Below are 25,440 nucleotides of genomic sequence, written 5' to 3' on the forward strand. Positions count from 1 at the left end.
ATCCTGGAAAGAGGAGGAGGCCGCTGGGGAAGAGGAAGGAGGGACCACTTGGGGACTTGGGCGAGAGCTCCCCAGGTTCAGTTTTGCTCCTCCCCCATTTGGTCCCCACAGATGAGAGCACACAGACAGAACGGGGGAAAACCAAATGCACATTTATTAAGCTCAAGACACAGACACCGAGGGTGCAGGAGAACGAATCTTTGGGGAGGAGACGAGGAGGTTCAGGGGGGCAGTACCCGGGAACTCGGAGGGACAGGGGTTGGGCTCTCGGACTCCAAGAGCTGGAGACCCGAGTCCCTGTGTCTGGGATGCAGATAGGCTCTTTGGGGGGTCGTCATTGCCAAGGCCTTGGGAGGGGCAGCAGGGTGCAGCGGCTCCAGCCTCGGGGTGGGTGGGGCGGCTCATTCCGGGGAGCGCTCCCAGCAGCGCAAAGCTGGGGTCCCCACCACCTCCACCCGGTCCTCGGGCTCCCACACTCAGGCAGGGACAGCAGTGGAGGTGCCGAGGCTGGCTTTACACACCGCCACCTCCTGGGGCTGGAGAGAGAGGGAGAGAGACAGTTTAGGTCAGTGACTAGACGCAGGGGTGGGCAAACTTTTTGACTGAGGGCCACAATGGGTTCTTAAACTGGACCGGAGGGCCGGAACAAAAGCATGGATGGAGTGTTTGTGCGAACTAATATAAATTCAAAGTAAACATCATTACATAAAAGGGTACGGCCTTTTTTTTTTTTTTTTAGTTTTATTCATTTCAAATGAGCCGGATCCGGCGGGCCGTAGTTTGGGGAGTTGTCTTGCCTCCCCCTCCCTGAGGTGTGGGCCATACAGGGACGCCTGTGTGTCTCTGTCCTGCCCTGTAGGACACTGTCAGAGGGGAACAATCTGTGAGGAGACTCCTTGGCCCAGCTTGGGCTTGGGGGGGTGGGGGGGGCTTCCCCTGTCACAAAAGGAGTCTCCGCCTCCCACCCACATGGGGCGGCACTCAACTGGAGTGGGTCAGAATCCTGCACATGCCCTTAGAACGGCCCCAGGCATCAGGGCCTCCCCGCCCCCCCCCCCCCCCCCCCCAGTCATCCACAGAGTGTCCCCTTAATGGTTTTAAGTTTCATTAAAAGAAAGTCTCATGAAATACATGAAATCTGCCACCAAATCCCCCCAAATGTTGAGTACCCCAAAGCCCACTTTTTAGTTACAAGAACTTTATAAGAGGTAGAGAGATTCCCATCTGATTCTTCTAAATATCCCTGGAGAGGACGCACGTCCAATAAAAACAGGTCAAGATATTTTTACATAATTAAAATTAACACTCCCAAGGAGTCACAATCTTTCTCTACATGCTTATCCCTCTCCACGGCCTACATCTCTCTCCATCTCCCTTTACACTTTCCATCCACCTGCACCCACTCTCCCCCTGCAGTACCCCCACTCTTCCTACTTCCCTCTGCACCCATCCCTCCTATATTCCACCCTCCCCCACCTCCATCCAGCCTCATCCACACCCTCTCCTGTACCCCCCCCACCCTCAATCCCCTCTGCTCTTTATCCCTTTCCATTGTTTCATGCTACTTACATCAGTTTTTAAAAATCTGCATTCCATACCTCTCTTCTTTTGTTATTTTGATACTATTATTCAAAAGCCCTTCCTTCCTTCACCCCTTTCTCCCTGAGTTCCTGCGCTTCTCTCCTGCATTTCATTCTAGATCTTCCAAATCGAACAATTAAGTCTGGAAAGCATCTGCTTTCTGCTTCTCTAGGACTCAACTCTGTCTTATTCTGACTGCGGAAGTCCTTTCCCATGTGGGTCCCCTCTCTTCCCAGGCTTCTGGCTTTCTACTCGGGGGCAGAATTAGTGCCTCCTCGCTTCTATAAGCTTGCGTCCTTGTGTCTGGAGGCTTAGTGGACGCTAGGACATTTGGCATCCCACTGACAAGCCACGGTTTAACATTTTGAGCTGCAGGATCTCAGCTCCTACTGAATCTCTCATGTCCACCCATTGCGTTGGCGGCCCCATTCTTAGGGACATACAGTGCAACTCCCCTTTTAATGACTCCCTTTCCTGCTCCCACCTGTCCTCCTCCCAGAACCACACACTTTCTCACCCTCACCTGAGGAGGGAAGCTCCGACTTACAGGACTTGCATGTTGGGCTGCGGAAGCAAAGATGAGAAAGAAAAGCATAGGATTTGAGATTTGTTGGGATGATCACTTAGTAAGTTATGTAATGTCTAATTGATTTTTTTAAAAAGAGGCTCAATAGCCACAGGTTTATGTGGAACACAGGCTAGCCCTGGGCCCTTCTGTTCCCACCCCTCTCCCCGCTCTCCCCACTGCTGCCAGACCTCTCAGACCTGGAGTCCGCCTTCCTGCACTTCACCTTCTTGCCTGTTAGGAGAGAGATAGACAGAACAAGAAGACAGGACATAAGGGTCTGGTCGAGAGCCAGCAGGGGAACTCTGCGCCTGGGGCCTGGCCGGAGGTGGCCCTCTTTGAGGGTTTCAGATTCCAGGAGAGGGACACACTTACTGATGATGATGAGGATGCCCAGCAGGAACAATATGGTGGCGAGAGTCATGCCCACGGTCTGCACAGTGTCATAGTCTGGGGAAGATAACGGGTGACATCAAGGTGAGGTGGCACCTCAGCACCCCCCCCCCCTCACCTGTCTTCAGATTGCCCAGCCAGGGTCCCAAAATTCAGGGTTGCTGCAGGCTGTGCTGGAGGCTCCTCCAGTGGGTGAAGATGACATAGCTCCCCTTGTCCTCTCTTCCCTTACCCCCTCCTCTGGCCCTCCTTCTACTGCCTCCTCCCTGGTCCTGTCCACCATTGTCACCCTTCTGGACTACTGCAGCAAGCCACCTTCTCTGTGGTCTCCTCGCCCAGCCACAGGGATCCTGTTAGCACCTGAGTCAGATCAGGGTCCTCCTCCCCTCAGAACTGCCCCTTCCCCTCCCCATTTTTATTGTACTCCAAGTAAAAGCCAGTCCTCATCACAGTACACAGGGCCCTGTAAGATCTGGTCTCTGTTCCTTCTCAGACTTCACCCCACTCCACTTCCCCTCAGCCCCCTAACCCCGGGCACACTAGTTTCCCTGCTCTTCTTGGAGCATATCAGGCATGGTCCTACCTCAGGGTCTATGCACTTGCTGTTCCTCTACCAGAAAGATCTGCCCCCAAATCTCCCACCCATACCAACTTCTGGGCTTTATTCCAATGTCAGTCAAACCTTCTCGGGCTGTCCTATTTAGAATTTCCCATCCTCTTCTCAACACTTTAATCTAGTTCCTTCCATTATTTTCCTACATAAGAATTATTCTTGTCTAATTATACCACAGTAAGTATTTTTTGAAATATTAATTTATAGGGCACCCACTCTATATCAGCAGTGGTCCAGGCCTCTGCCCTCAGGCAGTTGGCTTTATTATTGTGATAAAGCACTAAGCAAAACAAAACCAAAAATTGAGTCATGTGACCATGTGTAGGTGTGGCTCCTCTTGCCTGGGATTAGGGAGGGCCTCTCCTAGCAGAGCAGTCAGTATTGACTGAGGCCTGAAGAAGGAAAAGGAGCCTTCGCCAGCACAGTGTGACGAGCTAGAGGAGGACTGTTTCTGTCAGAGGAAGAGCCAGGGCAAAGACCCTGCGGTGGGAAAGCACTCTGCTTGTGGGAGGAACAGTGTGAGTGAGCGAAGGCAGAGGGCAGGCGGGCTGTTGGGAGAGGGAATAGGGAGCAGGTCTGCTAGACCTGGAAGTAGCTTCTTTGAGCTTCCATGTTGTGGGAAGGAATGATTTAATGGCATCATCCAAGTAAATCTTTCTCACAATTCTTATAGGGGGGAACTATTGCTTTCCCTTTTTTACAGAAGGGTTCAGAAAGGCAAAGTTGCTTGCTCAAGGCAACATGGCTAGTGAGTGGCTAAGCCAGGATTCAAATCCAGGCAACCTGGCCTCAGACTTGTTGGCTACTCTGGTGACCCTAATGCACCAGCCCTGAGTCCTGGTGAAGCCTGAAGGACTCCAGAGAAGGTACCCCAATTTGATTCTGCCCTCCATGAGCCCAGCTGTTGTGAGCTGTACCCACATGGTCCCATGGCTAGTAGCCCAGCACATATCAGCCACAACTGAAGTCACTTCAGCAGTGACCCATGGGGATCAGCAGCCGCCATCATCCATCCCCAGGTGCTCTTATCACAGAATCGGCCACTCACCATAGTGAAATGGGTCAGGTTCCTGAGAAACTGTAGGAAGAAAGGCAGAGAAAGAGAGAGAGGGGGAAAAAAATATTTCAACACTGGGTTTCTTAACATATATGAGGATCCAGATGGGGCCACTGGCCTAACGGTTTCTGTGTAGAAATCAGATAAAGAGAGACCCCTTGCTCTGGGTGATAGGGCTTCATGGAAGGACACAAGGTTTGAAGAGTGAAGCACAGGATGGATTCCAGCTCCCTCTTAATCCATTGGCTGATACCTTCCCTTGTACCGTCCTGGTCCTAGGCCCTTGTGGAGGCTTTTGCAAATGATGGATTCATTCCCTGAAAGCACATACATAATCCCACGTGCATATGGTGATGGAGGTGAAGAGACCCCAATCTCACTGGGCTGCTGAGTGTGTCAGCTTTCCCTGAACACTCCCTGAGACCTCTCAGTCACTGAGCTCCAAAAGGCAGCCACTGCAGCTACTGCTCTCATCCACTTGCTTCTGCTACCAAGTCCAGCACAGGGAGCTGTCCTATAATATACCCTATATTCTGCTATATATAATGTGTTTATATTACTTATTTCTAAGGCATTACCGATTTTAAGATTCATAATTGATTTTGTAATAGCTTCCCCAGTGGATGTGTTATGCATGAATATGTATGTAACTGTACAACATGAAACACCCATCTATTAGAAAACTCACCCTGATTTCATAAATGTTAATGTGTGGGTAAAATATGTATGTGTGTGGATTTTCTTTTCTCCTTGTCCCAAACTATATTCTCCTTCAGGAGAACTCAGAACATCTTTCCCATTCAAGAACCCATCTGATGGCTCCTGAATTCCTCCGACAGCTCTTATACAGTCTGCTGTGTCTAGGGCAGAATTCTAGGGCACCGTGAGGGGAGGGGTGCCAGCAATGCCAGGTGTTATAGTTAGTGTTCTTCCCCTTCCAGGCTCAGGGTGAGATGGCTGCCTTGATGTGGGGGGAAGGAGGCATGTGACTAATCCTGGTCAATGAACTGTGAGTGGAAATGTCATCGTCACTTCCAGGCTGAAGCATTTAAGAGCCCAGACAAGAGCTCCCTGTTGACTTTGACCTGGTGACATGACTGTTCAGGATGGTAACCGCTCCGGTGTTCATTGGTGAATGAGGTCCCCAGCTGACCTGTGATTGATGAATAGTATAAGTGAGAAATAAACCTTGGTTGTCAGAAGCCACTGAGATTTTTGGTACTATTTGTTGCCCTAAATGCTCTAGCCTAAACTGACTAATACAGGTGGCACTTAGGCAAGACCCTGAAGAGCACTGATTCACACAATGTGCAGGTTCACCCTTCTCCATTCTCTGTTCAGTCTTCAAAGAGGAAGTCTTAGGTACAGCAATTGGATTATCCTGCTTTTTGTTGCCTGTGTTTCCATATACCCTCCCTACCCAAACCATCAGAAACCCGCTGGGTGAGTGACTGTCCTAGAATCCTCTTTGGTTCTTCCCTGGCTGCTCTGTGCTCCATGCGGAAGTTCTTCTGGTTCCTGCTACCCCAGCAATCTGGGTTCTCAGGGCTAGGCTGAGCTAAGGGTGGAGCCAGGAGGCAGGAAAAGGAATGTGCACCACTCCTGGCCAGTTGCCAGAGACAAGAGGAAGGAGGTGGTTGCTATGGTAACTGGGGCATCTTGATAAGTGAAGAGAGGTGGTGGGCTCAGGCACCTCAGGCCGGCGGGGTTCTGTGGGAGGCTTAGGGGTTGGGTTTCTAACTCTGGAGCCAATCTTGACTTCCTCTGCTCCCTTTGTACCTCCCTTTGTTGCCCCTCCCCAGGGCTGGCTTCTGGCCAAGTTGAGGGTCCTTCTCAGGAATAAGGGACCCAGGCCCAGTGGGTCTCCTGCATTCCCTGTTTGTCCCCAGCTCTCCCTCCTGCTTTGTGACAGGTTGGGGAGAGACTTCACCTTTCTCTCCCCTCCCCTCCCAACAATCCATTATTTAGTTTCCTTAAGCAGTTTGCAAGACACACCGTACTTTTCCTCCTGGGGTTCCCCAAGACCTGTGGTCCCCTCTGATGATGTGACTGGGGAAAAGATGGGGGGGCAGGGGGCTGAGGCGTGTGTCTTCCCACCTTGGCCCGCCTACTGTCATCGATCCTGCTAACCACCTCCATGAAAAGAAGCCCTGGGCTCCCGCCAGGCCTGCCGGCTCAGCCCAGCCCCCTCTCCCCAGGGTGGTTTCCAGCCTCTGCAGGCCCCCCCACCCCCGCCCTGCTTCCAATTCTGCAGATACGGCTCATGCAGCAGCCCCTGCCTGCCGGGAAAGGGGGCAGGGAAGGAAAGATTGGAGTGGAGTGGGGTTTCCTCGGGACCGCTAGCCTTATCCCCTGGCCCTCTCTGGGCGCTGGGAACCCTTCCTCTGCCCCCAACCCTCAATTAAACCAGTCTTCCCCTGCTCCTCTGAAGAAGCAGGCTCGGGGAAGGAAAGGAGGCTCTTAGGAGAGAGAGAGTGTTTAAGCGGGTGCATATAACTGGGTTAATGGGTGTGAAATGCACATCGCTGTGGTTGGATGGAGGTGGGGAGGAGCATCTGTGTGCACCAAGTGCACCCCCCAGTCCAGACAAGACCCCTGAATGAGGGCTGGAAAGGAGGGACCTGTCACCCATTCCTGCCAGGGGGGCTGCTGCAGTAGATCAGGCCCCACCCTGTGCTGCCCCTCCTCCTCTCTCTTCATTCCTCTCTGGCGATTTGGGTCTCTCACCTCCTGTGTTTTTCTCTCTGCGTCCCTCTCCACAGTTGCCTCATTCCCTCTATCTTTCTCTGTCTGATTTTCTCTCTTTCTCTGCATGTCTCTGTTTCTCTCTGCCTCTCCCCTTCACTATCCTGGAATCTCTCTGAGTCTCATATCTGTCTTTCTGGGTCTCTGACTCTGGGTCTCCTGTCTCCCTTGATCCCTTTCTATCTCTTTCAGGCTCAGTCAGTTTTCATCTCTCTCCATCTGTCACTTCCTCCATCTCCCTGTCTATTCCTTTTTCTCCTCTCCCACTGAACCTGCCTGCCAGGGCTTTCCCACCATAGAAGCTAGCGCTGGAAAAAGAGGGATATGACACCCCCCCACACACACACACCCATTTCAGGGACCCTGAAAAGGGCGAGAACCTCTGTGGCCGCTGACCCATCAGCTCCCACCCTCAAAGCCCATCTCTTCGCCGTCCACTACCATGCTGTGCTGAGCAGGATCAGCCACCCGGTTGCCATAGCTACCGGTCGGAGCATCCTTTCTCTCCCGACTGCCGCTCTCCCACCGCGGGTCTCGCACAGGAGCGACACCACTGGGAGAGGGTGCCCAAGAGGCCCAAAGGGGCGCCAAGGGGTGCACTGCAGGGGCCTCACCCACGGGAGTAACGGACATCCCCTTCCCCTCTCCCCTCCCTTGCCAGTACTGATAGCTCCTCAGATCCTCTCTCCGAAGCTTTAAGACCCCGGAGCCCCCCTGCACCCTTTCCCCAGGCGACGCTCACCCTTGGTGGGGGCCTGGGTTGGGGTCGCCATGCCGGGCTGGAGCAGGGGAGGCTGGATGCCGAAGCGGTGAAGGCACGGCTGCGGCAGCTGGAAGACAGATGGACTGATGTCTGGGGGAGATGGGGGAGCCCTGGTGTGGGGGGGGGCCGTAGCCAATGGGGGCCCGGAGAGCCCGCCTCCGTCCTGGTCACCCCCGCCCCCGCCCCCGCCCACTGCCGAGGTCTCCGCCCCTTCCCCAAGGGTGGGGGCGCCCCCTGCCGGGTCCTAGGGGGTGCCTGGCTAGGCTTCCGCGCAGAACAACTGACATCCACAAAACGCTGTCAGGAGAGAAAACACTTTTTATTGGAAGTCGGGGCGGCAGAGGAGTCGGTGGGTCTGGGCTAGGAAGTGGAGCAGTCCAGGTGGCAGCGGGTGCGCGGGCGGTGGCGGGGCATCAGGTGCCAGGGGAATCCTGTGGGGGTGGAACAGGTGAGTCAGGAGAGCCCCCCATCCCCTGCCTCAGCCCCTCGCCCGCCCCCCCATCCCCCCGCCCTGCCCAGCTTAGACCGAGCTGCAGGACCTGGCTGGGTTCCATGGCGCCAGGTGTCTCTACCGCCTGCGGCTGGACAGACCTGAGGGGAACACAGAGTTCGGGTGTCAGGAGGGTACCCCGGTCCCTGTGGAGTGGGGAGCGGCAGAGAAATTCCCCGCCCTCCAGTTTGAGATCAATCCCATCCTCCACACGCCCGGGGAGGGCCAGGAATGCGGTTCTTGGAACCAACCCTCACCCCCAAACACCCGAAGTCTCCCCACACTCACGGCGGATGGAGCTGCGGAAAGCTCCCTCCTCTTCGTCAGGTTCCCCAGTCCTGGAACAGAGAAGCAGAGGAACTGGGAATGGGAAAAGGGGGCGGCCACTCCCAGATCCCTCTGAGGCAGCCCTCGTTCCGCAGACCCGTGTGCCCTGAGGCCGCGGTGGGCAAGGAGCAGGCTTGGGCTCCGACCGCATTCAGGGGCCCCCGGGAGGCGATCCTGCGGGCACCAGTGAGTACCTCCCGGGGAAAGGACTGGGAGCGGGTGGGGGCGGGCGGCCAAAGGGATTGAGGGCAGACTGCCTGAGATGGCCTCTTCCAGCTGGATGATCTCGGGCAAGTGATTTTACCCCCGTGCCTCGGTTTTCTCCTCTGTAAAACGAGGTTAACACAGCGGCCACGCGGAGGGTGAATGAGATACAACGCAGCGGCCTCTGGCACGTGGGACACGCCCAGTGAGTCCTGGCTATTATTTATGAAGACATCTGTAACTGTTTTAACGTGGAGAAGGTACTTGCACTTACGCATTGTCTGGGCTTTACATTCTTATTTAACGACGAATCAAAGAGCGAGCAACAAGACTGAGCTAAACTGGGCCGCCAAGCGGTGATCTCACTCCTCCGTGGCACGTTCGCAGCGCGCCCCGCGCTCCTGACTTTGTATTTGGGGAGCACTTGGCACCTCCAGCCGCCGCCCCCGGGCTGGGAGCTCAGCCGGGCAGGGAGGGCAGGGAACTCATTGCTTGGTCCCAGGGCCCGGGTTGGGGCGTGGCACCTAGTAGGTGCTTGGTACAGATTTGCAGACGGGCCTCTGGCTGTGGGTTGGGCGGGCTTCCGCTTCGCCCTCAGAGCCCCCGCAGAGCGGGAGCAACTGAGCGAGCGCTGGGAGGGCCTCTTACCTCTGCTGCTGGTTGAATTTGCACCGGCACTTTCTGCCTGTGGGTAGGGAGCGGGGGGAAGACAGGGCTGAGAGTCCGCTCGAGGCGGGCACCGAGGGGCACTGTGGCTCCAGGGGTGCTAGCGAGGGTGAGCCGGGGCGGGGCCAAGGGCGGGAGTACAGGCGGGCGGGGTCGAGGATGGGATGGGGGTGGGGCAAAATGGGGCAGTGCCTGGGCGGGGCAGGAACAGGGCGGGCAGAAGGTGGAAATAGGGCGGGGTTGAAGGCGGGGCGGGGCGGGGACGGGGGCGGGGGGATTGGGGTGTAAAGCGGGCGAACCCGGCTGGAGGCAGCGGGGTACTCACTGAAGATGATGAGAATTCCCAGAATGAAGAGGACCCCGGCGATGACGAGGCCTCCAACCCTCAGGGATTGATAGTCTATGGGCAGCAGGGAGGAGGGTGAGGGCAGGGAGGGGAGGAAGAAGGATAAGAGAAGGGCAAAATGGGGAGGAGGGAGCAAGGAGGAAGGATGGGTAGGAGGAGAGGAGAAAGAAGATCAATCAGAAAGGAGCAGATATGGGAGGACGGAGGCAGGCGATGGATCAGCAAGAGGAGAGTGAAGGAAGGGAAGGAGGTGGGCAGTGCAGGGAGGACGTGGGAAACAAGGGAGCCGGAAGGATGGTGGAGAGGATGAGGGGGCAGGGAGAGGAGAAAGGGCAGGAAGCAGCAGAGGATGGGCTGCAAGATACTGAGAAGTAAAGGGAGAAAGAGAAGCAGAGAAACAGAGAGGGATCAAATAGAGAGACAGAGGCAGAGAGAGAGAGAGAGAGAGAGAGAGAGAGAGAGAGAGAGAGAATGAGGACAAGACAGGCAAACCCAGCCCCTCTACCCCAATTCCCAAAGACAGATGCTCCCCCTCCCTCACCGTAGGTGAATGGGTCATGTTCCTGTGGAGCTTCTGGAAAGAGAAAGAGAAATCAGGGGTTGGATGCTTCCTGGGCTCCTTGGACAAGGAAGGGCATAAACAGACCCTTTTGGGGGCTCTACCTTCCTGGGCTGAGAGTTGGGGAACAGTTGGACCCTGAGCAAGCTACCCGCCCTCTCTGGGTCTTAGCTACCTTCTCCGCACTGCCCTGGGTGGGGTAGGGCGCACCTAACTGTTCCCTATCTCCATCTCATTACAGGTTGTCTCTGATCCCATCATCCTGGGGAAGCCAGCCACCATCCCACCCTTTGCCTGACCTGGGCACCCTCCCTCCTCCCCCACGTACTAGACTGTTACTGGACCCCATGTGAGACCCCCACTTTCCCAGTGCCCCAACTGACTCAGTTTAGGTTGGAGTCTCCAAATTGGTTCTCTAGCAGGGTTTCCCCAACTCCTGCCACCCTGGGTCTGAGGTGGGTAGTGGGCTGCCTCCCCAGACTCACCTGCTCTAGCCATGGCAAGGAGACTCACACAGAGAACCAAGATGTAGTCGAGAGATGCCATTGTCCTGGGAGACACCAAGAGTTAGGAAATGTGTACCCTTGTTCCCCTATCGCTGGGGCCTGAACCCAAGGGGTTAAGTCAGAGAGGGACTTAATTCCAAAAGCATTTGGCATGCTCCTTGAGTAACAGGGGCACCCCCTGCTTCACAGGACACAGTGTCACCAAATCAACCCACAAAATGGGGTCACATGGCCACAAGGATGGGGGTGAAACACACACCGCCCACGGGGATCTCCTGCGGGCTGGGCATCCCCACAGCAGGCCGCAGATTCCCCCACCCACTCCAGTGGAGAGTGGGAGGCCTCACTCCACCCAGATGGACAGACATATACACTGCAAGGGACAAACAATGCCAAGGGCCCATCTGCCCACCATGGCCGTGCTGTGTCCGAAATATCCCAGCTCTGCTGCCCTGGCCCTGACAGCCGCTCTCTGCCTGACCCTGGGTATAAATATCTCCCACTTCACTCTGGAGGAATTTGCCTCGTACAGGCCACCATGGCAACAGCCTTCCTTCCCCTCCTTGGGGTCAGGCACAATCCTGCTGGGGAAAAGGCCACCCCTTCTCCTCTTCTGGGAACAATGAGAAAAGGGAAAACTATCCCCTCCACCCACCTCTGGGTGACATCTTTCACAAGCGGACAACACCAGGCAAGTGACATGAGGTCAAAGACAGATGCCAGGGGCAGGGGAGCGCGCGCGCGCACACACACACACACACACACACACACACACACACACACACACACTGGGGCTGAAATGGATACGGCACCCGTCCGGTACCCCTACGCTTCCAGTTGGAGAAGGATATGGGGTGGAGACACAGTCAGGCATATATTACCCCTCATCTAGGCCTCCAATGCACCCAAACAGTGACGCAACCCAACGTACACACATAAATGTCCATAACCCACACCAGCCAGGGGGCAACAGCAAGGAAGGGAGAAGTGGCACCCATAGTCCCACCCCCGGGACAAGCCAGTGTCCCAAACATACTGCATTTCTCTTAGGTTTGGCCTGCCTGGGAAGCCAGGGACTGGCCACTCCTGCTCCCAAAATAGGCTGCCCAGCTAGGCGAGGGGTGAGGCCGGGAGGGGAGGGGTAGGGGACGCTCACCCCAATCAGGCTGTCCCCTGCTGGAAGCAGGCCCCCAAGTCTGGCTGTGACCGGGCAAGCACTTTGGACCCCCTGGCCCAGAGCTGGATGCACCGCCCCCAGCGATCTCCCCTCCCAGCCCCACCCCAGTTATGCCCTCCCCAACCAGCAGCTGTAACTGGAGCTGGTGCTGGAGGGGGGCCAGGGGGCGGCCCCCAGCCCAGACCGCCCTGTCCCGCTAAGTTAACTCTCTCCGCTCAGATAGAGGAACAGTAGACAGCCACGTTTCGGAAAGCTGGAGGAAGGAGGTCCTGGCAGAGAGGACTGGATTGTAGACACGCACACGCACACGCACACGCACACGCACGCACATGCCTCAGGCCTGTCTCAGACAGCTTCTGAGCTGGACTGAGGGGTGTCAATCATTTTCTGTGCTGTTCCCTGGGAATTTTAGATGGAGCCGAAGGCCCCCCAGCCTGAGTGTTGAGGAGCCCACTGACCCAGACTCCAGTGTTCTTCGGAGCCCCGGTCAGCAAGCAGCACAGGACTGTTGGGGGGACATTTCAGTGTGTGTACGTGTTGATCACTGCTGACTGTTTAGTCCCTCAGGAATGTGCCTGTGCGCACACACAGAGAAACCCACAGACCCAGATAAACAGGCAAAAAAGCACACAAACACATGTATGTGTGTACATACAAACAGGCAGACACACACAGAATAACACACTCATAGAGAAACCCAAAGATGCACACACAACCAGCACCTCTTACACCAGTCACAAAACACCAAGACAAACACATTTGCTCACCCATGTTCATTCAGATGTATACCTGTACATAGGCACAATCAAAGACACGGCCCACCCTCGCCCCGCTTACAAACGGTCACAAAGATACACGCTCTTTTTTTTTTAAACTAGGCAAGGGATTATTTCTTTCTTTTTTTTTCCTTTTTTTTAAAAAAATATACTTTATTGATTTTTTACAGAGAGGAAGGGAGTGGAATAGAGAGTTAGAAACATCGATGAGAGAGAAACATCAATCAGCTGCCTCCTGCACAGCCACCACTGGGGATATGCCCACAACCAAGGTACATGCCCTTGACCAGAATCGAACCCAGGACCCTTCAGTCCGCAGGCTGACGCTCTATCCACTGAGCCAAACCGGTCAGGGCAAGATACACACTCTTATGAAGACATCCTGACACAGAAATGCACACGTGCCACACAGAAATACACTCAAAGACATAGGCACACAGCCAGCATGCCTATAAGCTCTCAGAGATCTGAAGTCCACAAAGTTGTGTACACATGCCCACAGACACACACATTTACACTGGCACACAGAGAAGCAGAAACACTGTCAAGGACACAGCCAGTCAAGCAGCCACTCTTACACATAACCACAGAAACAGACACACACCACCTGTGAGCACAACCTCATGCACAGGCAAACAAGCGCACAGCTGGCCACACTGTCACAGACATAATAGGCCTACATGCTTTTGTTCACACATTGACACCATCAAACATGAGTTGACGTATTTAACCCTGAACTTCCCCTTCCCTGAGCTCATGTGGCCTCTCGGATCTCCTGGAGGACACCACAGCTGGCGTCCCCATAGGCAGGCCAAATTCACAAGACACTGGTGGCAGAGAAATCTGGGCTCAGGTCTAGACTCTGCCATTCCTGGTTGTGTGAACTTGAGCAGTCCATCTGACCGCTCTGTTCCTCAGCTTCCCATCCTATAAAATGGAGAAATAACTGAGGTCAGACTGTAACCTCAGGCCAAGCTCAGAAGTCTCTGGCCAGACGTTGTCTTATTATTAACCCCATTTTAGAGATGAGCAAACCTAGGCTGAGCAAAGTGGAGCTACTAGTAGTTCTCCGGGGGTCCCCCTGGTGGTTAAGGGCAGGAACTGCTCCCCTTTCATCCAAAGGTCAGAAGCAGGCCCAGACCTCAGGCTCTGCAGGACACAGAGTCAGGGGAAGTGTGCATACGCACAGTCGGCACCCGACAAAGCCCTGGCACACACATACATGTGTGCACACAGCCTCAGAGGACCTGCAGAGCTTCGAAAGGCTCCCTCATCCCCATCTTTCTGAGCCTTTAGCCTCTGCTCACCCTGGGCCTGCACCCCAGGGTCACCAGCAGTTCCTGGTTAATGATAAGCCTGATGTTTATGCAGCACTGGGGAGGGGTGACAGGGAGCAAGGGGGTGAGCCTGGAGGGGGCACCTGGCCAGCTCTAGCCAATCCTTAGCTTCCTCCCCTCTTAGGGCCAACTGCTCCTGATTAGAGTGGCTCAGCCACTTTCTAGCTGTGTGATGCTGGGCACATGACTTAACCTCTCTGTGGCTCAGTTTCTTCTTCTGTAAAATGGAGACAATAATAGTATTCACCTTACAGGGTGGTTGGAATGATTATCAGAAATGATCCGTGTAGCCCTAACCGGTTTGGCTCAGTGTACAGAGTGCCAGCCTGTGGACTGAAGGGTCCCAGGTTCGATTCAGGTCAAGGGCATGTACCTTGGTTGTGGGCACATTCCCAGTAGGAGGTGTGCAGGAGGCAGCTGATTGATGTTTCTCTCTCATCGATGTTTCTAACTCTCAAGACCTCTCCCTCTCCCTTTCTCTCTGTAAAAAATCAATAAAATATATTTGAGGGGAAAAAAAGAAATAAATGATCCATGTAAAACATTTAGAACAAAGCCTGGCACACAATAAGTGACCATCATCATCGTCCTTGCTGGGCTGGGCATGCTGTGAGTGCCCCCTCTGTACCCTGGCACTAAGTCCTTTATCTTTTTAAAGGTCCTGTAAGGAATTTTAATATCCCTCCTTTATAGCTGAGGTAACCAAGGCCCAAGGGCCTTGCTCAAATTGCACAGCTGTTTGAGTGGAGGTATGCCCTTAGGTCCAGGGCCCACCCCAAGCCCACCAGCCACTGGGCAATGCCCACCCTGCACAGTGGCATTGCCTCTATTGTCTCACTCAATGTTCTACACACCTGGGGAGTAGGTGCATGATTGTCCCATTTGAGAGGTGGGAAAACTGAGGATCAGGGAGGCTGAATGATTTGTTTGCCCAAATCCACACAGAACTGAGCCTGGAATCCAGATATATGTGATCCTGCCTGAGCGTTTAGCCCTTTGTTCCCCAAGTTTTCTGGATGTGTGCAGCAGGAGGAGAGAGGTTGTGTGTTTACTCAGTGGCAGGGGGAGTGGTTAGGTTTAGATCTATCCAGTGCCATGAAAAAAATCATTTACACTCCTTGTGCCTCAGTTTCCCTATCTGTAAAGTCAGAACTAGTAATATTACACACCTCACAGGGTTGTTGTGAGAACTGAGTAATTTTTTTTTTTTTTGCTTAAAGTATTACAAAGGGTATTACATATGTGTCCATTTTATCCCCCCGCCCTAGACAGTCCCCTAGCCTCCCCTATCCCCCAGTGTCTTATGCCCATTGGTTATGCTTATATGCATGCATAGGACTGAGTAATTTTATGTAGAGACAGGCACACAGTAAGTGCTCAGTAAGTATTATTACTGTTATTTGGGATTTGGTAACAAATGCCATTTATTTATTGTTCCTATTTAATGGACAGAATCTATCCAAATTGCTAAAAGCTTAGTCCAAATAAAAATAACCACTACCCATGACTTCTGATCTCCAAAGAAAGAATGCAAGAGCATGTGGAGAGGCTCTGGAGCTGGCGCCTGGGCTCAGTCCTGCCTCCGCCCTCCCCGGTAATCCAGACCTCCAATTACCGGACTTGTCTCCTCTGCATGCCCCTCTGTAAGATAGCCCTGCAATAGTATCAGCCTCAGAAGGTTGTGAAGAGGTCGGAGGAGCTAAGATCAGCCTTCAGGACAGGACCTGGTGCAGAGCCAACGCTGAAGAAGTGGGTGGCATCATCATCATTTTTTCCTGGGTTAACTCCCTACCCCCAGTAGGAGGTGAACACTCAAGGGGTTAATTTTGAGCTGAGCAGTGTCCTGCCAAGTATGGCCACCAGAGGGAGCAGCTGGACCTGAACTGGCCCCTCCAAGTTTGTCAACAGAGTCCACTGCACCCTCCTGAAGCCTGGGGAGGGGGCCCTCTGGGAGTGACTAGGGTGACGGCAGCCCTCAGTGGTCTCTCCTCACCTTCTTACCTGCAGAGCCATCTGGTCCCCACCCTGGTGGCATCCTCCTCACATTCCCTGAGTGGGGAATCTGGGCGGGGCAGGGAGAGGGAGGCTGCCTGGGAGTGGCCAGGGAGGCTCCAGCCCTTGGTGGCCCCTCCCCTCCCATGGGGTTATCCAGTCCCTTCCCCAGAGCCGCTCTTCCTATGGCCTCTGATCCCCCTCCTCATTCTTACCCTGCTTTTTGGGCACACCCGGTGCCCATTGTGTCCCTTTCCCAAACCCCCAGGGAGAAGGAGTGTGGGAGGAGGGAAGCAACACACAGAGAGCTGGAAAGGGGGGTTGAGAGACAAGAAATAAAGACAGACAGAGGGAAACACACACACACACACACACACACACACACACACATCACCACCATCACCACCACACCACACAGAGAGAAAGGCCAACAGGCTGAGAGACAGACACAGAGAGAGAAAAAAGAAAAAGACAGAAATAGAGTCAGAGCAGAGAAATAGGCTAACTCACTGAGTCAGAAGAACAGAAAGAGAGAGAGAGACAGGAAGAAGGACAGGGAAATAGAAATAAACAGAAAATTGGGCTCCAAAGAGATACAGGGGGAAAGACAGACTGAAAGAGAGAACAGAAAGAAGAGAGAGAAGCCAGGGCAGAGTGTGCCAGCTGGCGGAATGGAGGGTTGCCTGGCATGGGAGATGTAGTGGCCGAAGCCTGGGCAGAGCTGGGTGGGCAGAGGGGAGCTGGTGCCTCCGCAGGGGTGAGGGGGCATGGGAGGGGCAGGCATTTTGCTGCTGCTGCTGCTGCTGGCTGAGGTGGGGGCCGGGGCAGCCTGGAGACCCCCAAAGGGAAAATGTCCTCTGAGCTGCTCCTGCTCCAAAGACAGTGCCCTGTGTGAAGGCTCCGCGGACCTGCCCGAGAGCTTCTCCCTGACCCTGCTGTCACTGTGAGTGTCAGGCCCTTTGGGGGCCTGAGGGTGGGGATGGGAGTCCTGGTACCCCAGAGGTCGGGGGTAGGGTGCCAAGGAAACAGGGTGTCAGGATCTTGGAAGATGGGCAGCAAAGGATGTTGGGATGCCTAAAAGGGGGCTGCTGGATTTGAAGGGGAGTCGAAGGGAAATGCCAAAGGGCAGCATCAGCCCTAGGGGCCTGGGAGGAGGGATAGCCAGGGGGTGGGCTGAGGGCCACCAGGATCCTTGCCAAGTGAGGCGAGTGAATGCCTGTCTTCCTGCGAAGACGTAGGGGAGAGACACCTGGGCCATGGTGGCATGCCAGGCCCCCGCAGGAGGTGACTGGGATGGGAGTGGGGCACTGGAGTGGGTTCCTCCTCACCCACAATCGCCTTGTCCCCAGCTCACTCGTCAGGATTGGAGTTACCCAGCTGAAGGCCGGCAGCTTCCTGAGGGTGCCGTCACTGCACCTGCTGTGAGTGGGGCCCAGCAGAGCTGACAACCAGCTCAAGGGAGTGGGTGTTCATGCACATGCGTGTGGGGCTATGTGCATATGTGGTGTGTGTGTGTGTGTGTGTGTGTGTGTGTGTGTGTGTGTGTGTGTGTGTGAAACCATGCCCATGTGGGCTGAGGGTGGGGGTCAAGGTTAAAATGTCAGATAGGGGGCAGCAATTCTGGAAAATTTTCTTTCTTGCTCCCTTGCCAGCCTCTTCACATTCAACTCCTTCTCGGTGATTGAGGATGATGCATTTGCGGGCCTGTCCCACCTGCAATATCTGTGAGTGTGGCCAGTGGTTGGGCCAGAATGGGGACCTGGGAAAGGAAGGAGGGGCCCCTCGGTGCTCCCAGAGTAGGGGGAGGGAGGGGCTGGTTGCCCTGGGGAGGAAATATCTGGACAAGGATCCCTCCTTGGGGGGCAAAGGGCCTGGCCGCTTGAGTGGGGTCAGGATTCCTGCTCAGCTGTGGCATCTCAGCCTACTCACCCCACTTCTCTGTGTTGAAGATCCACAAAAAGCCTGGAAACCTGAGACTATTTCTGGCCCTACCTGACTTATGGACACCCAGGGAGAGTGCACAGAGGCCGGAGACAGGAAATGTTTCAAATTAATAGGAAACAACTCTGAGTTGGTAGTGATGGTAGCGGTTGTGGTGATGGTGATGGTGGTGACGACAGTATGTCAAAGCTGGTACTGGTGATGCTGGTGTTGGTGGTGATCCTGCTGCTGCTGCTCACAAGGAAGCAGTGGCATTATTGAGGATGAGGGAGTGGGGATGATGCTGATAAAAATGGCGGGCCCAATGGTGATACTGATGATGAAGTTTGAGGGGTTGGTGGTAGGATAATTATCAGTGAGGAGGACTCCGGTAATTCCAGTATTAGTGTTGGTGTTAGTGTTGGTGTTGGTGTGGATGATGGCTGTGGGCAGGATGTTGGTGTCGGTGTTGATGTAATGAAAATGTTGTTGGTACTGGTTTGGTGGTGATGGTGGAGTGTTGCAGTAGTGGTGCTACGGGTGAGTGTGGGGGATAATGGTGATGTTGGCAATGCTGGTGCTAGCGCTAATGCTTGTCATAATGGTGGCAGTGTTGGTGTTGATGGTGGCAGTCATTTGGCGTTGATCATGACGGCTGTATTGTTGGTGATGCTTATTAGTGTTGCCGGTGTCAGAGTTGGTAATGATGGTGTTGTGGAAGTAGGTGGTGATGTTGTGTTGGTGATGAGGGTGGCAGTATCAGTGACAGTGGTGGCACAGTATAGTGTTGGTGATAAATGCAGTTATTCATACTGGGGTTGATGACAATGGTAGAGGCATGGGTATTGGTCACAATGGATAATCGTGGAGGTATTGGTAGTGATACTGGTGCTGGTATTGGTGATCACAGTGGCAGTGGGGGGGGCGGGGAGGTGGCAGAGTTCACTGTGAGGCTGGTAATGACCACAGGGTCAGGTTCTTGGCCCCCAGGATTATGGCACCTCGGTGAGAAGAGGTTTCTGAGGAGGCTTCCCCTGGGATTATGCCAAGTGTTGGGGAGAACTCAGCACATTCCAGTGGTGTATGGCTTCCATGGGGTGAGTTTCCCTAAAAACTGTGGGGCCACAGGAAAAATGAGGGTCTCCCCCTTACCACCCTTTCCCTCCACAGCTTCATCGAGGACAATGAAATTGGCTCCATCTCTAAGAATGCTCTCAGAGGACTTCGCTCACTCACGCATCTGTATGTGCCCCCAAGGCCTCACCCCTCCACTGCCCAGCCCACCCTGGCAGGCACCCCACACCCCATCATCTAGAGCATAGGCTGTCCTCGTAGCTGCTGATGGTTCCTCCTCTTTCTTTCCTTCCACCAGGAGCCTGGCCAACAACCATCTGGAGGCCCTCCCCAGATTCCTGTTCCGAGGCCTGGAGACCCTGACTCATGTGTGAGGCTCAAGGGGGCTGCGTGGGGAGGGTGAGAATGTTTGAGGGAGGGGATATCTGTGCCCACTTTTGGTAGGCACAATGTGTATGGCTGCAATGATGCATATTTCTCACACCACCTGTGGGGCTCCATCCTGAACTCTTACCTGGGGAGGGGTGGGGAGTGTGCCTCCGGATGTGGAAGCCGGGTCGCAGCCCCTCCCCGGCCTCTTGCCCCAGGGACCTCCGTGGGAACCCGTTCCAGTGTGACTGCCGTGTCCTCTGGCTGCTGCAGTGGATCCCCAGCGTGAACGCCAGCGTGGGGACCGGGGCCTGCGCCGGCCCCACCGCCCTGGCCCACATGCAGCTCCGCCTTCTCAACCCCAAGACGTTCAAGTGCAGAACCATAGGTGGGGGCTTTCCCTGTGGGGTGGGAGGGACAGCAGGGGTTCCCAGAAGAAGGCGGGAGATCAGGGGGACAGAGGCCCGGACTGAGGGGTTCACCTTGCTTCCTGCTTCCTGCCATTTCCTGGCTGTGAGACTCTGAGCAAGCAGCATCACCTCCCTGACCCTCAGTTTCCTCATCTGGAAAATGGAGGTAGTAAACAGTGACGGGATTGCTGTGAGAATTCCGTGCTGTACCCACGCCTGTATAACATCTGGCACAGAGCCTGGAATGGGAGGCCCTTATAAATGTTCATTCTTGCTACTCCTATTAATATAAAAATAGCCATTTCTAAAATGCTTCCTATGACCATTTTGCTTTTCCATAAACATATGTTGGTGCCTTTATGGGTACTGGACAATGCAGAAAGCACAGCAGTGATGAAATGGTCCTGGGTCTTGTCCTCATAGAGCCCACAGTCCAGAGGACAGCAGAGCCTGGAATGATCAGGGCCAGGGTGGGGGAAGCACAGAGAGGTCAGGGCTGGGAGGTGGGGAGCCCCCGGGGCTATGGGAGCCCAGAGTCAGAGCAAGAGTCAGATACTCCTGAAGGAATGGGCATTTGAGTTCAAATCTGAAGGCTATTAATATAATAATAAATATTATTATCATCATCACTTCTAAATGTGACATGTTTTAGGTTTGTCAGACTCATAGAAGATAATTTAACTTAAGGGTCATTTAATATATATATATATATATATATATATATATATATATATATATTATATTTCTTTATTGATTTAAGAGAGGAAGGGAGAGGGAGAGATAGAAATATCAATGATGAGAGAGAATCACTGATCGGCTGCCTCCTGCACACTCCCCACTGGGGATTAAGCCCGCAACCCCGGCACGTGCCGTTGACGGGAATCAAACCTGGGACCTTTCAGTCCACAGGCCGACACTCTATCCACTGAGCCAAACAGGCTAGGGCAAGGGTCATTTTTATTAAGTTATTTGGCAAATATTCACCGAGGCCCACTCTGTGCCTGGCCCTATGAAAGGCAATGGCACACTGTGGTGACCAAGATAACTCTGGGCCCTGGCCTCGCAGTTCTGTGTGGAGGAAGGGAGAGACAAACATTAAACAAAACATTGCACAAATAGATGTATGTTACATATTGTGATAAACACAGGGAGTGACGAGGAAAATTAAGGGGGGGGGGTCCTACCTTACATGGGCATCTGATAAGAGTTTCTAAAGAGATGGCATTAGATCTGGATGTAGCTATCTGAGGTTAGAGGGAAGGACATTGCAGAGAGGGGGGTGTATGTGCAATGGCCCTGGGGCAGCACAGAGCCTGTCCTGCTTGGGGATCAAGGGAAGGCAGGGTTGGTTTGGGAGAGTGAGTGAAAGGAAGGACACATGAGGCCAAGATGCAGGAGTCTCACTGTACAGGACACTGAGAGCAACGGAGAGGAGAGTGGGTTTCACTGAGGCCATGGGAAGCCATGGTGGGTCTTGAGCAGGGAGTGATAATTTGATGGACATTTTAAAAGATCCCCCTTTGGGTGGGCATCCTGGTTAGTTTGGGTCAGTGCTGCAATCCTGGCACTTAGAAACAGGCCTGGCATATCGAATGAAGTAGGATCACCCGGAGTCAACTGCTCAGTCCCACCACTACTCTGCTGGTCAACCTGGGTGCATCGTTACCGTAAAAGCTAAGTTGTAGCAAAGAGATTCAAAATACCCCGAGTTAAAGAGGACAGAGGGCCTGCGATGTGCACTCCCAGCACATCGGGGTGTTGTCCTGGTTTTCATGGTCGACACTGACTTGTAGCACGTCCATCTGCCAGGCCTAAGGGGAAGGAGACCAAGTTCAGGGTGAGCCACCTTCAAACGCCGAGGCAAGCACTGCAGCTACCGCGCTGCTCCTGTTCCATTGGAAACCTGGTTTGGACATGGCCACGCCTAACTTCGGGAGGGGCTCCTGAGCGGGTGCTGGGTGATGTGGCCTCTAGCTGGGCAGGCGGTGCCCACCTCCAGTCCTATTTCATGGAAAATGGGAAGGATGGGTTTTGCTGGACAACTGGCTGCCTGTGTCTCTTAACCTTAGTTTCCTCATCCGTAAAGTGGATATAACAGTGGGATGTACCTCACTGGGATTTTGTGAAGTTAAATGAATTAAACATGCTGTTTCTAAGCAGTTGTTTGATGATGCCACCAAGCTTAGAAAATAAAGTATTATCATGTTGCTTTGAACTAATACAGCTATAGATTAAAAAAATTCTTCCACTCTATGTACCTATGAGATGAACACCATGACGGTCCTCATTTCAGAGATGTGCAAACCGAGGCTCGGCGATGAAGACCTTTGGGGTCTCCCGGGCCTGCCTGACTTTCTCCTGCCATCCCCAGAGCTGTCCCGGTTCCAGACGGTTGGGGAGTCGGCGCTGGGCGTGGAGCCTTTCTCCTACCAGGGGGAACCCCACATGGTCCTGGCACAACCCTTTGCTGGCCGCTGCCTGATTCTTTCCTGGGACTATGGCCTGCAGCGCTTCCGGCTTGAGGAAGAGCTGTCTGGTGAGCCCCCCCCACCCCCATCTTCCTGCCTGAGGGGGGCGGGGGCTGGAGGCTGCCCTGCCCAGCTGGCCTGATCTGCCTCTTGCTCCCTGACTCCCCCACAGCTCCCTCGGTGGTGTCCTGCAAGCCCCTGGTGCTGGGCCTGCGCCTCTTCGTGCTGGCCGCCCGCCTGTGGGGAGGCTCACAGCTGTGGGCTCGGCCAGGTCCCGGCCTGCGCCTGGCCCCGACCCAGGCCCTGGCCCCAAAGCGTCTGCTGAGGCCCAATGACGCTGAGCTCCTGTGGCTGGATGGGCAGCCCTGCTTCGTGGTGGCCGATGCCTCCAAGGCAGGCAGCACCACCCTGCTGTGCCGCGACGGGCCTGGCTTTTACCCACGCCAGAGCCTCCACGCCTGGCACCGGGACACGGACGCGGAGGCCTTGGAGCTGGACGGCCGGCCTCACCTGCTGCTGGCCTCCGCCTCACAGCGGCCCGTGCTCTTCCACTGGTTCGGGGGCCGCTTCGAGAGGCGCACGGACATCCCCGAGGCTGAGGATGTCTACGCCACACGCCACTTCCAGGCCAGTGGGGATGTGTTCCTGTGCCTGACACGCTACATCGGGGACTCCCTGGTAAGCCTGGGCCCAACCAGGTAGAGGTGGGAGCAGAGGCCACAGGCCACCTCGGACCTGCAGTTGACTCCTACTCAGGGCTGTCTTTTCAGTGGGGACCACCCAATCTGGGCTGGTCTTTCAGCATCGACCCCACTTTGCACACTGCCCTCTAAGCTCTGCCCCAAGCTCACCGGCTGATCTTCAAACTCCAACCCCATCTAATGTATTGACCCTTGAATTCTAACCCCAATCCAACACTGACTTCAAGACTGTGACCCCCAAGGCATTGCTAACCCTACACTACTCCCATTCCCCAACATAGACACTGGCCCCAAGACTCTGATTCTAACCCCAAACCCTGACTCTGTAACTCTGACTCACTCCAGGACTGACATTTAACCACAGCATCACCCTCTGAGTCCCCAAGGCTGGTGCCCACACCCTCCAGCACTCTTTTTAGAGAAAGGAGTACCCAGCGAGAGAGTCTGAGCCTAGAAGTCACTGCTCTGATTCAGTTCACAGAGAGTCTCTGTGGGGAGCAAACTGTGGGCACAAGGACAGGAGTAGGTGACCAGGGAAAAGGCGACTATGGCTGGTTTGGAGTGCGGCCAGAGGAGATTGGAGCAATATATAGCATAGTAGGTGAAACCAACAGATTCCATTACTAATGGGTTCTATGTTGGTAGTGGGGGGGGCGGGGGCGTGCGGGGGAGAAAGAAGGGCCAAGAATGTGGCCTGAGCAGCTGGGTGATGACATTTTTAAAGAAAGCTACGGAGTTTAGGGACCTGCAGGCCTCAACTTACAAGCTGTTCCAAGTCCTCTGAAGCCTAGAGGACTATCAACAGGCCTGGCCCTCTTGGATCCCAGTCCTAACCAGCCGCCGCACTTCACAGGTCATGCGCTGGGATGGTTCCATGTTCCGCCTGCTGCAGCAACTTCCTTCACGCGGTGCCCACGTCTTCCAGCCACTGCTCATAGCCAGGGACCAGCTGGCTATCCTGGGCAGTGACTTCGCCTTCAGCCAGGTCTTCCGCCTTGAGCCTGACAAGGGGCTCCTGGAACCATTGCAGGAGCTGGGGCCCCCAGCCTTGGTGGCCCCCCGGGCCTTTGCCCACATCGCCATGGCTGGCAGACACTTCCTCTTTGCTGCTTGCTTCAAGGGCCCCACACAGATCTACCAGCTTCACGAGTTAGACCTCAGTGCCTGACACTGGATGGGATCCTGGACATGGCTGGTGAGGGGGCTGGCATGGGGAGTTTTAGGCTTCTGGACACCTCCTTGACTGACCTCTCTCTCGGCCCCACTTGGGGTTATGGCTGGTCCTGTGAGATACTGGCCACAGGCCAAGTTCAAGGCAAGAACTGCCCTCCAATCTTAAGCAACATCTTGGCTGGGCGCTCAGACTGGGGCACGGAACTGGAATCCAGAAGTCATGGTGGAGTAATGTGCAGAGCTCCATGAGGCCTGGAAGCATCCCCCTCCCCTCAACCCACCCCTCCTACTCCAGCTCCCTGTGCAAGTACCCAGGAGGAGACGGCTTTCCTCTCCCCCCCTAAACTCAATCTGGCCAATCGCTTTTAGTGCACGCCTCCATGACGTTACCAGTTGCTGGGCAGGTTTTCCTGCCAGGCTTGCTAACTTCCTCTGTTGCTTGTGCGCATGCCTGCTGCCAAGGCGGAAGCCCAGCAGGGCCTTGCTGTGTGAGGGAAATGGGAGGGAGAGCGAGAGTTTTTGCGGGGAGCCCTGGGTACTCCTTTCCAGTGAGTGACCGAGGTGAAGGCGAAGGTGTGTGAGCTCAATAAATGTGCTGTGAGCCCGCCCCAGCTGTTGTTGTGGGATCAGTGGGAGAGGGTGTCCCCTGAGTGAAAAGGGGGGTTGAGGCGGGCAGTGTCCCAGGAGCAGTGTTTTAGAGGGGGAGGTCCCAGGGGAGCATGTTGGCATACTCTGGTAAGCTTTTGGACTTGTCTAAGGAGTGTGGGTTCATGATTGTGGGGGATGTTCAAGGGATATAAGGGCTTTATTAGGGACAGGACACAGGTTTCTTGTGGGTCTCTTCCTGGGGGGGGGGGGGCGTTCTCTTTTTGGATGTTTTGAAGGTTTTTAGGCATCTTAGGGGTGCCTCTTGAGGACATTTTGAGGTCTTATTGGGTTTTGGGGAGTCTCAAGGGATTTTGAGGCTCATTGGAGGCTCTCACACCAGGTGGCCATCATATATTATTAGGGTTATCATGGGCAATTACGTAAAAGCCTCACGGAGACATTGGGTATAAGGAAGGGTCTTATGTAATAAATTGGGGTCACAGCAGTGAGTGAGCCTTAAGGGGTCTCACTATTACAATCATAAGCTATCTGGGTCCTCATATCCTGGTAGGATGATCCCACTGTCCAGCCGAGTATCCCAGCATTTCCTCTGGTTACAGCTCCCTTTCACTCTCAAAAA

The 25,440-nt window shown here is 54.4% G+C and overlaps 2 protein-coding genes across 7 annotated transcripts; one reads left to right on the top strand and one right to left on the bottom strand.

Annotated features, from left to right (window-relative positions):
- Nucleotides 1-132: 132 nt before the first annotated feature.
- Nucleotides 133-12,125, bottom strand: LOC132217013 (FXYD domain-containing ion transport regulator 7). Of its 5 annotated transcripts, none has more exons than XM_059666869.1 (8): nucleotides 8,257-8,270; nucleotides 8,003-8,148; nucleotides 7,697-7,807; nucleotides 4,201-4,230; nucleotides 2,522-2,596; nucleotides 2,338-2,380; nucleotides 2,105-2,145; nucleotides 133-536 (listed from the first exon to the last, which is right to left on the bottom strand). In XM_059666869.1, the coding sequence occupies exons 3-8, from the start codon at nucleotides 7,725-7,727 to the stop codon at nucleotides 514-516; spliced, it is 243 nt and encodes an 80-aa protein (XP_059522852.1). In that variant the 5' UTR covers nucleotides 7,728-7,807; nucleotides 8,003-8,148; nucleotides 8,257-8,270; the 3' UTR covers nucleotides 133-513. The 5 variants fall into 5 exon arrangements, with proteins under 5 accessions (XP_059522852.1, XP_059522853.1, XP_059522850.1 ...); XM_059666867.1 differs by lacking the exons at nucleotides 133-536; nucleotides 2,105-2,145; nucleotides 2,338-2,380; ... (1 more) ...; nucleotides 4,201-4,230; nucleotides 7,697-7,807 and adding exons at nucleotides 8,496-8,545; nucleotides 9,387-9,423; nucleotides 9,730-9,804; ... (1 more) ...; nucleotides 10,795-10,859; nucleotides 11,972-12,125 and having other exon boundaries at nucleotides 8,018-8,148; nucleotides 8,257-8,308; XM_059666866.1 differs by lacking the exons at nucleotides 133-536; nucleotides 2,105-2,145; nucleotides 2,338-2,380; ... (1 more) ...; nucleotides 4,201-4,230; nucleotides 7,697-7,807 and adding exons at nucleotides 8,496-8,545; nucleotides 9,387-9,423; nucleotides 9,730-9,804; ... (1 more) ...; nucleotides 10,795-10,859; nucleotides 11,852-11,874 and having other exon boundaries at nucleotides 8,018-8,148; nucleotides 8,257-8,308.
- Nucleotides 12,126-16,261: 4,136 nt separating this feature from the next.
- LGI4 (leucine rich repeat LGI family member 4) lies at nucleotides 16,262-24,819 on the top strand. Of its 2 annotated transcripts, none has more exons than XM_059666858.1 (9): nucleotides 16,262-17,040; nucleotides 17,447-17,518; nucleotides 17,750-17,821; nucleotides 19,188-19,259; nucleotides 19,390-19,461; nucleotides 19,679-19,848; nucleotides 22,164-22,406; nucleotides 22,511-23,016; nucleotides 23,893-24,819. In XM_059666858.1, the coding sequence occupies exons 1-9, from the start codon at nucleotides 16,865-16,867 to the stop codon at nucleotides 24,205-24,207; spliced, it is 1,698 nt and encodes a 565-aa protein (XP_059522841.1). In that variant the 5' UTR covers nucleotides 16,262-16,864; the 3' UTR covers nucleotides 24,208-24,819. The 2 variants fall into 2 exon arrangements, with proteins under 2 accessions (XP_059522841.1, XP_059522842.1); XM_059666859.1 differs by having other exon boundaries at nucleotides 16,263-17,040; nucleotides 22,242-22,406.
- Nucleotides 24,820-25,440: the final 621 nt, after the last annotated feature.

Source organism: Myotis daubentonii, chromosome 15, assembly GCF_963259705.1.
Source record: "Myotis daubentonii chromosome 15, mMyoDau2.1, whole genome shotgun sequence".
NCBI classification, from domain to species: Eukaryota; Metazoa; Chordata; class Mammalia; order Chiroptera; family Vespertilionidae; genus Myotis; species Myotis daubentonii.